The sequence below is a fragment of the Daldinia childiae genome, assembly GCF_008694065.1.
Source record: "Daldinia childiae strain JS-1345 chromosome Unknown Scaffold5, whole genome shotgun sequence".
NCBI classification, from domain to species: domain Eukaryota; kingdom Fungi; phylum Ascomycota; class Sordariomycetes; order Xylariales; family Hypoxylaceae; genus Daldinia; species Daldinia childiae.
This window is the reverse complement of record NW_022984646.1, coordinates 362,313-374,157: the sequence shown is the minus strand read 5'-3', so window position 1 is coordinate 374,157 and position 11,845 is coordinate 362,313. Positions and strand designations below refer to the sequence as shown.

The 11,845-nt window shown below is 45.0% G+C and overlaps 5 protein-coding genes across 5 annotated transcripts; 3 read left to right on the top strand and 2 right to left on the bottom strand.

Annotated features, from left to right (window-relative positions):
• Positions 1–1,311: 1,311 nt before the first annotated feature.
• Positions 1,312–2,519, bottom strand: GL218_05265 (Poly(A)+ RNA export protein; the record flags this gene model as incomplete). Its single annotated transcript, XM_033581916.1, has 3 exons — positions 1,312–1,669; positions 1,738–2,195; positions 2,262–2,519. 3 exons carry the CDS (start codon positions 2,517–2,519, stop codon positions 1,312–1,314), a joined length of 1,074 nt encoding a protein of 357 aa, XP_033434469.1.
• Positions 2,520–4,108: 1,589 nt separating this feature from the next.
• GL218_05264 (uncharacterized protein) lies at positions 4,109–5,542 on the bottom strand (the record flags this gene model as incomplete). The annotated part of the gene is made up of 3 exons (XM_033581915.1): positions 4,109–4,844; positions 5,139–5,211; positions 5,263–5,542. The coding sequence occupies 3 exons, from the start codon at positions 5,540–5,542 to the stop codon at positions 4,109–4,111; spliced, it is 1,089 nt and encodes a 362-aa protein (XP_033434470.1).
• A 1,433-nt stretch (positions 5,543–6,975) lies between these two features.
• Positions 6,976–7,680, top strand: GL218_05263 (Tubulin gamma chain; the record flags this gene model as incomplete). The annotated part of the gene is made up of 3 exons (XM_033581914.1): positions 6,976–6,983; positions 7,043–7,083; positions 7,154–7,680. The coding sequence occupies 3 exons, from the start codon at positions 6,976–6,978 to the stop codon at positions 7,678–7,680; spliced, it is 576 nt and encodes a 191-aa protein (XP_033434471.1).
• Positions 7,681–8,208: 528 nt separating this feature from the next.
• Positions 8,209–8,549, top strand: GL218_05262 (Tubulin gamma chain; the record flags this gene model as incomplete). The annotated part of the gene is made up of 2 exons (XM_033581913.1): positions 8,209–8,262; positions 8,319–8,549. The coding sequence occupies 2 exons, from the start codon at positions 8,209–8,211 to the stop codon at positions 8,547–8,549; spliced, it is 285 nt and encodes a 94-aa protein (XP_033434472.1).
• Positions 8,550–9,335: 786 nt separating this feature from the next.
• GL218_05261 (uncharacterized protein) lies at positions 9,336–9,605 on the top strand (the record flags this gene model as incomplete). Its single annotated transcript, XM_033581912.1, has 1 exon — positions 9,336–9,605. One exon carries the CDS (start codon positions 9,336–9,338, stop codon positions 9,603–9,605), a length of 270 nt encoding a protein of 89 aa, XP_033434473.1.
• Positions 9,606–11,845: the final 2,240 nt, after the last annotated feature.

The following is an 11,845-nucleotide window of genomic DNA, read 5'->3' as shown; positions in this document are numbered from 1 at the left end:
ATAGGAATTGGATCATTGCCCCAAACATATGAAAGAGCTGCATACTTGCATACCGTAGGTGCGAAAATAACGATTCGTTGTGGGTGTTTGCAATCAATTACTCGGAGGCGAGATGCTGGGGGGAATAGTCCTCGAATACAGATGTTGTTATGTGCCCGATGACAATACGACACACATTCCTGTAGCCACGGAAATAAATTAAAATAAGGCAATATAATCTGTTCATCACACTTGAATGTTGCATCGTAATATGTTTTATATAATGATGGGTGTTTGATGTCCGCAAGAAGCCAGCAGATACGACAGCTTGAGGATTTGAGCCGCTCGCGGGGATCGGGTGACGGTATGATTCGTCTTTGTATCCTGTAATCTGAGTTTGCTGGTTTAGCCCATGGTATATTTCGACAGCGAGGACAAGCAGATAATGCCATATCCCTTTTCAAGTTCATCCTCAAATTCGTGTAGGGCAACCGAGGCTGCCTTGCAACCATCCTGTCCGACCGTTCCATCGTATTTGGTAGTACTCGTGAAGTTTGCTTGGAAATATTCAGTAGTAGTTTCTTTAAAAAAAATAATAATTATTTATTTTTAAAATCCCCTTATTGTGCCGTATCGCACATAGTTTATCAAGTCCCTTATTGGACCACGTTGAAGGGCTGAGCAATGAGGCGTTATGCGTTAAGAACCGCTCTGGGCATGTAAGTTAAAACCTAGGTAGGTACATACCTATGTCCAGCGGATATCCCCGGAGAAACCAATGGGAAGATGTACTGAATCAATATGAACCAGCATAAATAGGTTAGGTACCTACCGAAGTATCTATCGGGTGGACCTAGGAAGTCGGGACTGGTGCGCCCATCTCCCCTATCGTGTCGTTTCCATCACCTCCCCCACAACACTCCATAAAGAATTGGTAAGCACCTGGGTACTATGAATTAATAAAGGCGTATTCTTTATTATCTGTCCTTCTACCTACGTAGATAAAGTCACATGGTATCGTGTCGTCCGCCTGCCCTCTCTTCTCTGCTCTCTGCTCTCCGCCCATTACAGCGGCTATATTCCTACAACTTCTGTTGTTCTTTTTTTCCTTTTCCTTTTCCTGCAAGGCAGACTCGGGGCGGTATAAGCCACATTCTGATTATCCGCCTGCTCGGTAAACTAATCCGTTGGGATATATGCGTGGGCAAGTAGCAGCCACGACAACATACCAATAGTCTCCTTACTACTGTCCTGCCCTGATTACTGCTCCATATTCCAATCACCTTGTTTATCCAGCAAGCACGCCTTGGTCCGCCTTGAGCCGTAGGCGCTCTACCGCTTCTTGGCGCTCGGGCGAGGCTTACACTCGTCTCCCTGGATGGGGTGTAGCATGACTTTGTTGGGGTAGTTCTGATTGTTGCCCATATAGCCTTTACTCCAGTCGTATCCGACCGCGTATGCAAATATGGTGCCTCCCGAGTTGAACTTCGTCGCCGTAATGCTGCCTCCTACCGAAGGGTACCCCTTCAGCCGGTGTTTCGCATCCTTGTCCCAGAAGTGGAACGTGCCGTCGCTACCGGCCGTACTGAACGTCCCGTGCTGTGGATGGAATGAGATGTCGTTGACAGAGTATACCTGCGTCGTGTTACCCTGAGGCGGGTCACGGTGACATTTGAATGAGAAATTAGAGCTATACTACGTTAGTAATCTACTAAAATAGAGGGCATCTTTGGAAAAAAAAAGATTTTGGTTACGTACGCTGAGTCCTTCTCTTCCACATACTGGATAGCACAACGACCCTCGATACTGCCAATAGCAAAACCGCTAGCGTCTGTAAAACAGCTAACCACGCGAGTCTGCCACTTAAGGGGGCTCTGAAGTGTCTTGTAGAATTTCAGGGGGTCCTGAAGGTTGACGACGTTGATATAGCGGTCCGCAGTGCCGATTACCAGTAGCGTATTACGCACATCCATGGAATATACACGTTCTTGGCAAGTGACGGATCCGACAGGCGTACTTTGTCGTAGGTCCCAGTATTTGACGGTCTTGTCCCACGAGCCCGTCACGAGCATTGGACCGTTCGAGTTGGGTAGCTCGAAGAAACGTGCGCATCGGACGGTCTGCTCGTGCGCGGCTACCTGTGCCGTCTGGAGGGTTTGTAGGTCGCAGACTTTGGCCTGCTTGTCGGCACCGCAAGACACAATCTTGTTGCCATCCTAAGATATGTATTAATACACGATATTCAATAAGTATAATAGTGATAGTAATATAAATCAACTTACTTTAGAAAAGTCTACGCTGAGAACAGGGGCCTCGTGGTCATACATATGCTTCCCTTCACTAGTACCGTTGGCAGCAATCTGATATATACGGACCTTCTTGTCCCAGCTTGAGACGGCTAAGATATCTGAGGTAGGGGAAAAGGCGAGGTCTGAGACTGTGTCATCGGGGGGGTTCGCGAGGGCAACATCGTTCTTTAAGTCGCCAATAGTGTTACCAGGAGTTGATGCAGCAGCGCTGCTCCCGAAGAGTCCCGACATCTTGAATTGCGATACTGGCCGTTACAGCCGTATAGTTATGTAGTGTTGGTAATTCCTTAAGAATGGCGGTTTGTAAATATGGCGACAACAGCTAGAATATAGAGGATACAGCACGAGGCTGCCCTTCGGAATAAACAATGATAACTTTGTAAGCTGAAGGCAAAGCGTTAGAAGAACCGTATGGGTACTAAGTGACTTGTATAGAAATATGATGCGCCGGTATTATTATGTGGAATTCGGAATGGGGAATGGAAGATGAAGCGTTTTTGACATAAACGTGAAGTTAAAACGCGTGCTAGAATCTACATGTACTTAAGACTAGGTAACCAACTAAAAGCTACAGGTCATTTAGGTAACTAACCATTTCTCAAAGTTGGCTAGTCACATATTTGTCAGAGCTTTGATGAGTTCCACATATGATTGGATAATAATTCTACTAGGTTAACCCCACTATTTCAACTGCTTAGTCATTTCTAAAAGATGGAAACCTTTTAAAACTTTTTTTCCGGTCCAGCTTTTTTCATAAAAATTTCTTCCTTCTTCTACAACCCCCTCGCCCAACAAATCGCTATCGAAGCTACATACAGAGACTTTTGATCCATGATTGATCGTCTCCTCTTCTAGAATGCTTTGGGAGAAAGTCCCCGGACATCCTTCTTTCTGAAGGAAAGCGGAAACGCGCCGCCATAGAAGCACAGCGGCTTATATCTCTTTATCTGTCCCTTGTTCTGCTATAATTCGCCCCGTCTGTCGCTACATCGCTTGTTTTCTCTGCGTGCTGGCCCGTTCTTTTTGGCTTAGAGACCTTTTGGACGAAGATATGAGTCCGCGCTCTTGGTTGGGTGGTTCGGTGTTCAAGTGCCTGGGGGAGCTTGTCGATGACAGTTGGTCGTAGATTAGGCGAACGAGGGGCGCGAAGGATAGGTGTAGATCCCCTGTTGTCGAGATTGATAGTTATGCGATTGCCCTGCTTCTTCCCTGAGGAGGTGGCTCGGTTACTCGATGGGGCTTATTCTTGGTGTGAGGGGGTTCCCTTCATGATGGACTTCTAGACAACCCAAACTCTGGGCTTCGTGGGAAGCCTTTCTTCCGTCTATGCTGCTCCGGATCGAAGGATGTGGGTAGGGTCTTGGTAACTCAAGTGCCAGACGAATGTGAAGTTCATGTGATGATAACCAGTATTAGAGTCAAGCACTGAGGCTAGCCAATGGTTAGTTCGTTGAAGACTAAAAATGCGTTATGGTATCTGATGGACAGTATTCTCACTCCTTTTCTATAAGGTTAGTTCTAGAGATGTAGCTTAGGTTACATGATAGTCTCGGTCATTATGTTAGACAGTAATGCCTAATTATATTTATATACTCGCCATGGTTAGACATTGTTGTATACTAGTGATCATTATATGCATAATATCCAGTGATCATTATATGCATAATATCCCATTTAAAGATTTCAACGCCATTTTGCCCTAAAACCCATGCTACTTGGTATCCTCAACCGGAAGTGATCCTAAAAACACCAGGACAGCAACTCAGCCAAAACACAAACCCACTGTTACGCATATATAGGTATATATGTGAATATCCTCATCATATCAAGCCGCCAAGAACCACCTTACCCACACTAGCGATCTCCTGTTTCAAGCCCGTCCGACTAGAATCTTCAAATTCCTTAACCACACCTTGGATGATAATCTTGCGCACCTTAGCATCAGCTTTAGTAAATAGCTCCGCAATGATAGGAGTACAGTCTTTCGCTGTAGGAAGAAGAGACATAAGCCTCGAGTAGCAATCGATTAATACGTCGCATAGCGTAGCAAACGTCTCAAAAAAGTCGGGGTCGAAAGGAAGGTTCGGCGTTAAGAGGTGAGTGTACTCCTCTCCAGGCACAAGGTCGTTACCCTCACCGCCAAGACCGAAGTTGATAACGCTCGTAGGCATTGAGTTCACGGCTGAACCGCTAGCTAGGCTACTATTGCTGGTTTCCGTGTACAAATCATTGGCACCTGATTGCCTCCGACCTCTTCCACCAGGTCCTCGGCGGAACATATTTGGTATGCGGGCGCGGGAAAGCGAACTCGTGTTCACACCATTCTCGGTATGGATTTGCTGGTAGGATTCAAACTCGGCGAGTAGGGTATTGAGAGAGCGAAGAAACTCGAGCGGCGTGCCTGAGTTGAGGTCCATGACGGCCGGTAGTGAAAGACCGAGCAGAAGATAATTGGTAGCACGATAGGCCAGCTTGCGGCTGTCAAAATAAGGCATACGTGCTAGGTCGGGCTTGTCAAAGAGCAATGTGTTGAACCAATAGATGCGACCCTCATGACTAGCATAGATTATTAGCTTTCTAATCAAAGAGATATGGTGAAATACAAAGAGGAGGAGCCTGTTGTGGGAACATACGCTTTACGTAGATAATCTAAAGTCGATATCCTTTATTAGCAACTTCGTGGATATGCTGATGAAGCGAAGAGGGGATCTCGTTTGGAATTAAGGGGGAGAAGTTGTAGTCGAAACAGGATAGTAGCCATTGATGGGCGTTGGTGCCGTACGGGCTATCATCTTAGAAAAAGAATCGGTCGACGCCGGCGAGGGTACTATATCGGGTTCCTTTGCCAACCTAGCTGCGGCAGCAAGCGCAAAGTCAGGGGGGATAGCGGGTGGTATAGCAGCGTCGGTTCTGATCTGGCCTCCTGTTCCTGTTCCTGTTCCTGTTCCTGTTCCTGTTCCTGCATTGGACGAACTTCCCCGTCTTTTTCCCTTGGAGGGGGAAGAAAAGGATGGTTTGCGCCCAAAAGAAGGTTTGCGATCGCGGTCTTTAGTCAAGACGTTAGATTCCCTCTCTTTGTCCTTATCTTTGTCACCCGAACTGGTACCGGGGCGAGATCTGCTAGAGCTACGACCACCTTGGCTCGATTGCGACTGTGCGTTAGGGATCGAATTGACGCTGCTGTTCCCCCAGATATTGGTAGAAAAGAAAGGAGTCGCATTCTGCGTCGGTGTCGAAGCAGCAGATCTCTGCATGATTGACCGAGCGTAAGCGTAAGCGTAAGCGTGGGCGTGGGCGTGGGCGTGGGCGTGTGGCTCCCACCCTTCGAAGGTTGCGCCGTGGTAAGTCTAAGATTAGCGCGTTGCGCGACAAGGCCCCCGACAAGACGACCTCGATTCGTGTAAGCCGCTTCCCCCTATCTGGATTGGAAAATTCGTTTTGGTTTAATTGGATGTGGAGAGAGCAAATGCATGTGAAGGCAATTTAAACGAATTACTAAGAGATAGCAATACGTCCTAATTAGATGAATTATGGATTCGACATGATGTACATTAGATAAATGACGTTTAATGGGGATATATAAAGATTTGGGTATTAGATCGGAAGATGGAGCGAATGTGAAAATGGAGGAACGGTGTGTCAGTGTGTACATGTGTGCGCAGGATCGTGAGAATATTATGTACCTAATGTATGTAGGTACATATCTTAGATATATGCATGCAGGTAAGATAGTTCCCGTCCAAGTTGGCTGCGCTTGCTGTCCATTTAGCCTTCGATTAGAACGGGCAGGTAAGATCATATATGTACTTGTTTTACCGATAGCTGCATTGGCGGCAAGAGGAACCAACAGGTCGGGGTCGGGAGGTTATCACACGCATGCATTTGCTGTTTTGTAATGCAGCTTCAGGGGTTCCACTGATCCACAGCTTTATTAATTGGATAGAACAATCATAACGGATCTGTACCCTGATGTTTCATACCGAGCGAAGCGATGTAAAGCTCAAGATGTTGGTGTTAGAACGAGATATAGGTGACAATGGTCATGATATTGAATAGTACCTAAAGCAAGAAGAAAGTGATTACTATTTCAATTATATCAACCTTATAAAACAGGTAGATATGATGAGACCGAGTTTCTCTTATTTGAGTTCGATTCTATAATGTTTCAATTGTTTCAATGTTCTCGGTTAATTCTCCGAGTTGTGGAGCTAAACTCGTTTTGAGACTTGCTTCCATTTTAGCTATAGTGAATGTTATACCATTATTACCTAGGTAGGTCCAGATTCCATTTAAACGAGATCATAATAAACCGCTTATATTAGTTACTTGGGTAAATGTATTGTAAGAGTGAAGATGTAGAAATTGAATTAACCTAGAGGTTTTATACAATAGTGGGTACGAGATGTGTGTAAAAGGATAAGGTAGAAAATAGAATTGTTTAAAATCAAATTAGCATACACGTGTACGGTTACAACGATACGACAAGAAACCTTAGAGGGTTATCCGTATTCCGACTATAACCCCGCCAAATTTATGCATCTAGGTACCTAAAACGCGCTACGCGTCGATAAGACAACCCGTTATCAAATCTGTTAAAGCTCCAAGGGAGCATTTATTAAGAGAATATTTGTTTCATAGCATAACTAAGTCTACAAATTTACCTAAGAATAAAATACATGTCCCGATAATGCCCAGGTAGGCAAGCTCAAAATACCCCCCGACAATATTTATATCAATCTAATACTACTTTGAAGAGAAATCATTACGATTCAGGCGGGCCAGTGCGGCAATAGCAGTGAGTAATTCCCATTCGGAATCCCGAAAAGAGCTCTTGCAGCTAGGATATATACGCTGACATGTCCAAGTCGGTAGCCAGTTTTGGCAGCAGCTATGCCAGGAACACGGTATCAATCAAGACGGTAACCTCGAAGATTTTGCCACAGAGGGTGGTGATCGCAAGGATGTCTTCTACTACCAGAGTGACGATACGAGATATATTCCCCGAGCAATTCTAATAGATCTCGAACCCCGCGTCATCAATGGTATACAAACTGGCCCTTACAAAAACATCTACAACCCAGAGAACTTCTATGTCGGTAAAAGTGGCATCGGCGCAGGGAACAACTGGGGTGATGGGTACCAGACCGGTGAGGCCGTCCACGAGGAGATCATGGAGATGATAGAGCGCGAAGCAGATGGCAGTGATTCTCTTGAGGGGTTCATGCTACTTCATTCTATTGCTGGAGGTACAGGCTCCGGTCTAGGCTCCTTTCTTCTGGAACGGATGAACGACAGATTCCCCAAGAAGATCATCCAGACGTACTCAGTGTTCCCTGATACCACAAATTCAGGAGATGTCGTCGTTCACCCATATAACAGTCTTCCTCCATGAGGCGACTGACACAAAATGCCGACTCGGTCGTAGTTTTAGATAATGGAGCTTTATCTCATATCGCGGCAGACAGGTTGCACGTTCAGGAACCGTCATTCCAGCAAACTAATCAGCTGGTCTCAACAGTCATGTCGGCCAGTACAACAACACTAAGATACCCCGGTTATATGCACAATGATCTCGTTAGCAATTCTAGCATCGTTAATTCCTACGCCTCGCTGCCATTTCTTAATGACGGCATATACTCCCTTCACTGGAGATCAAGTTGAACAAGCCAAAACGGTCCGAAAAACTACCGTACTTGATGTTATGAGACGACTATTACAACCTAAGAATCGTATGGTCTCAACTATACCAGGGAAGAAGAGCTGCTACATTTCTATTCTCAATGTCATCCAAGGCGAGGTTGATCCAACAGACGTCCACAAGAGTCTACTACGTATTCGCGAACGAAGATTAGCAACATTTATACCATGGGGCCCGGCGAGCATACAGGTAGCTCTGACAAAGCGCAGTCCATATATCCCGATGAGCCATCGTGTTAGTGGTCTAATGTTGGCTAACCACACCAGTATCGCAACCGTAAGTCTCTTTAAATGTACATTTCACCAACAATCTATCAACTAACAATCACATAGTTATTTAAACGAATTGTTCGCCAATATGATGGTATGCGGAAACGCAACGCTTTCATAGATAGTTACAAGAAGACAGCACCCTTTTCAGAGAACTTCCACGAATTCGATGAGGCTAGGGAAGTAGTGACGGACCTAATTGCTGAGTACGAGGCAGCTGAAGATGCGAATTATCTAAACCCCGACGAAGGGGAAAAGGCGACATCTGCAGAGACGGACAAAAGAGTCGCGTAGTGAAAATGTTCCTTTGTAGGAAAAAAACAGAAATTATGAGATCATGTCGCATTGAAAAGCATGGCCAGTGGTTTTGTCGCAAGATTGGTAAGGGATATCAACGTGGTGTTTAGGCGTTCCAGGTATGACGTTTAGATATTGATATGAGGGTAAACCATTACCCAACAATACAGTGTCCCCTCTTAATAATTTAGAAGTATTGAGAATCCTCTAGACTAGGTAAGCAGTGACTAGAAATCGAATTTGCAGATTTGCAGATTCTGCTTCAATTTCAGCCTCTCGTTTGCTTAGTCGATTACGTCGTCGTCTGCGGGTCATCCCGTTCCTGGACCCAAGAATATTCAAAGGTTGACAGGGGCATTAGACGAGCTTTGGGGCTGAACAGGCGGGTCCAAAATCGGTACTGTGATAGCTTAAGATTGTCTATTGTGACGTCAACTCTCTCTTCAACCCATATTAGAGCCCCTCGAATGACGTCAAGATAGCTTCTGCTCTACCGGACCAAAAGCTCCTAGACGATATCATACATACAACTGACGTACATATTAAAGCATCGAGGTTCAGCAGTCTATTCTATTTAATCCTTATTTATCATTAGAATCACATAAAAAACACCAACTAAACTCAAAGACACTTCCCATCACAAGATCTATAACATACGACTAAATTCATACCTTGTCTTCTTCACATACTATCAAACAGTAAGTTTCCTAACCTAGCTATAGTTATACCAAATATAGCTTCACGACATGAGAACAACTCAAAACTAACATAGCCACAACAGAAATGACTCAATCAAAGGCAGACAAGATCGAGGAGGTCCGATCCAACCTCCCTCTACCTGACCAGCCCCCCGTCGCCTCAGACTGGAACTCGGCCGACGCCCGCAACGTCAACGTCGGCTCCGGCGGCGTCCAGAGCGATATCTCTACCGGCGCCGGCTCCACGTCGGGTCTGCGTGAGCCCGCAAGCAAGAAGGACGTCGACTTAAGCAGCGTGGGTCGCCAGGGCAAGGATAACCTGGAGAACCCGCCTAAGGATGCCAAGTCCAAATAGGGAGGTCGCGTGTTGTGTTGAGGGGATGGGATGGGATGGGTTGTGATGAGATGTTTTATTGGGACTTGTTTGTACAACATGAGGAACGGATCTATTCCGAAGGGAAGGGGGTGTCATTTATGGATGGATGACATAGATAGGTACGCATATATGCGTTGCATTAAAGTGCATAATAGCTTGGCATCGGTCGGCTACTTGGATAGTCATGAATTGACTATCATGAAGAATAATCTACGCGAGGCTCTCTCTTCACTGTGACTTGTTTTCTCTTTCTTTGGATTGTCATAATACAATTTATTTCCCTTCTACCCGACTAAGTCCATTCACACCAAAAGGTAATTAATCCATCAATTTAGGAACGCTGAAGGGAGTCCCTATCTAACCTGACACCTTCCGAATAACTACGAGCTTATCTTTGATTTGGCTTTCGTCACAGTGGTGGGCTGTAAATTATGCAAGAGCTCCAAGGTTTGTGAGTTGTTTCCAACTGATTGGGTGATAAGCTGTCCAGTTGTATCGCCGTGGCTTTCAGCTGCTGTTACAAGAGGTTGAGGGAAGCCATGACCGCGACGCACAACTCTTCTCCCACACCCTCTACCTCTTCAAAGCACAACACTTTACCTATCGACATATAGATTTAGTAGAAATTTTTGTTTAATCACCAAACATCTCACTAAGGAAAGGAAAGGAGAATGGCGGAATCATCGACAGGAGCAGATGTCGGTTTTCCACCTTTCAATTCCGACCGCGATGTCTTACTTGATGAATATTATATCTCTCCCGATATACAAGATATCCCGCCATCGGCAAGTGCTTCTTCAACAATGCAATCGCAAACGGAATCAGCTCAGTGTCAATCCAGAACTGGATTAACTGAAGAACAAAAGCAAGAGCTTCGTAGGTGCTTACGTTATTAATAATTATAGAATCAATGATAGTGATCTAATATTTGACAAAGTGAATGAAATAAATAAAGCAGATACACCAGAACAGATGAAATCGTTGATTCAGAAATGCCGCTCATTAGGTTCAGACCTCGACATAGACCGCCTTGTTCGATTTGCTGTCTACGGAAGTAAGCTGCCAATTGTCGAATATCTAGTCGAAGAAGAAAATGCGGACCTGACACGTCGAGATATCTTTGATAGATCTGTCATCTTCTACGTTCTGTACCCAAAATCTGAGCTTTGGGAGTATCTATCAAAACGCGGCTGCTTTGCCATAGAGCACTTGAACTACCTGGATAAGAAGAAATGGTCTCCCTTACACTATGCAGCAAGAGACGCAAATGAGAAGTATATCAAATACTTACTTACAATAGGTGCCAACGCTGAAATCAGAAACGGAGACGATAAGATGCCGATAGAAATGATTGATACAGATAGATTTGGAGGAAAGAGTAGCATGCTACTTCTCGCATTTTGGACGCTACGTCAATTATATCCACATTTGACAAATGCGCACTTATATCACTTTCGGGGTATCTCAGAGACGAAGCAGTTGGATATACTAAACCCAGGTTTCAGATTATTTAAAGGCACCGGCATAAGGTGGTGCCATATTCCGTGGACAAACGTAAGTCTACGGCAGCGCGCATCGTAACGTTAGGTAGGTATTCTAATAATTGATAGGGCATCATAGTCTTTGTATGTTTCAAGGACGACTCCGGATAATTAGCAACTAATACATTTCAGGCTGCTCTTCGGCAACTCCAACAAGGCAATTCGTTTTATACAGAGGATGTATATCGCTCGTGGTTCCAAGGTGCTACCCCCGTCCTTAGTAATCCAAAGCTTAACTGCCGTAAGCCATACTACGAGTCACATTATGGTCAATTTCGTATTGTAGTACGTACCCGCTCATGTATTGAAAATGCACAATTCTAATAAATACAGTTCCCTTGTCTCGTACTTCGGACCAAAAGCAATCATACACAGTCAAGGGAGGAGACTCTAGTGTTGAAGTCAAAAATGCTTGGTGGCCTTGCGCAGAATGTAGTACAGGTGGAACAAACACTGGATGAGACCTATTACTCGGCACTCTCTAAAGAAGCACTCGAACATCGAAATGGTGACCAGGTGGTTTACAGAGAGTACAAGGAAACATTTGATGGCATACCTATTGATGACCGTGATAGGCCGATTTTAGTCGTGTCCCAACTGTGGCTGTGGAGATCTGATAACTGCATTGTAACTGCCTACACAGAAGAAGGGCCATGTCTCCAACCGATTCCAGAGAGT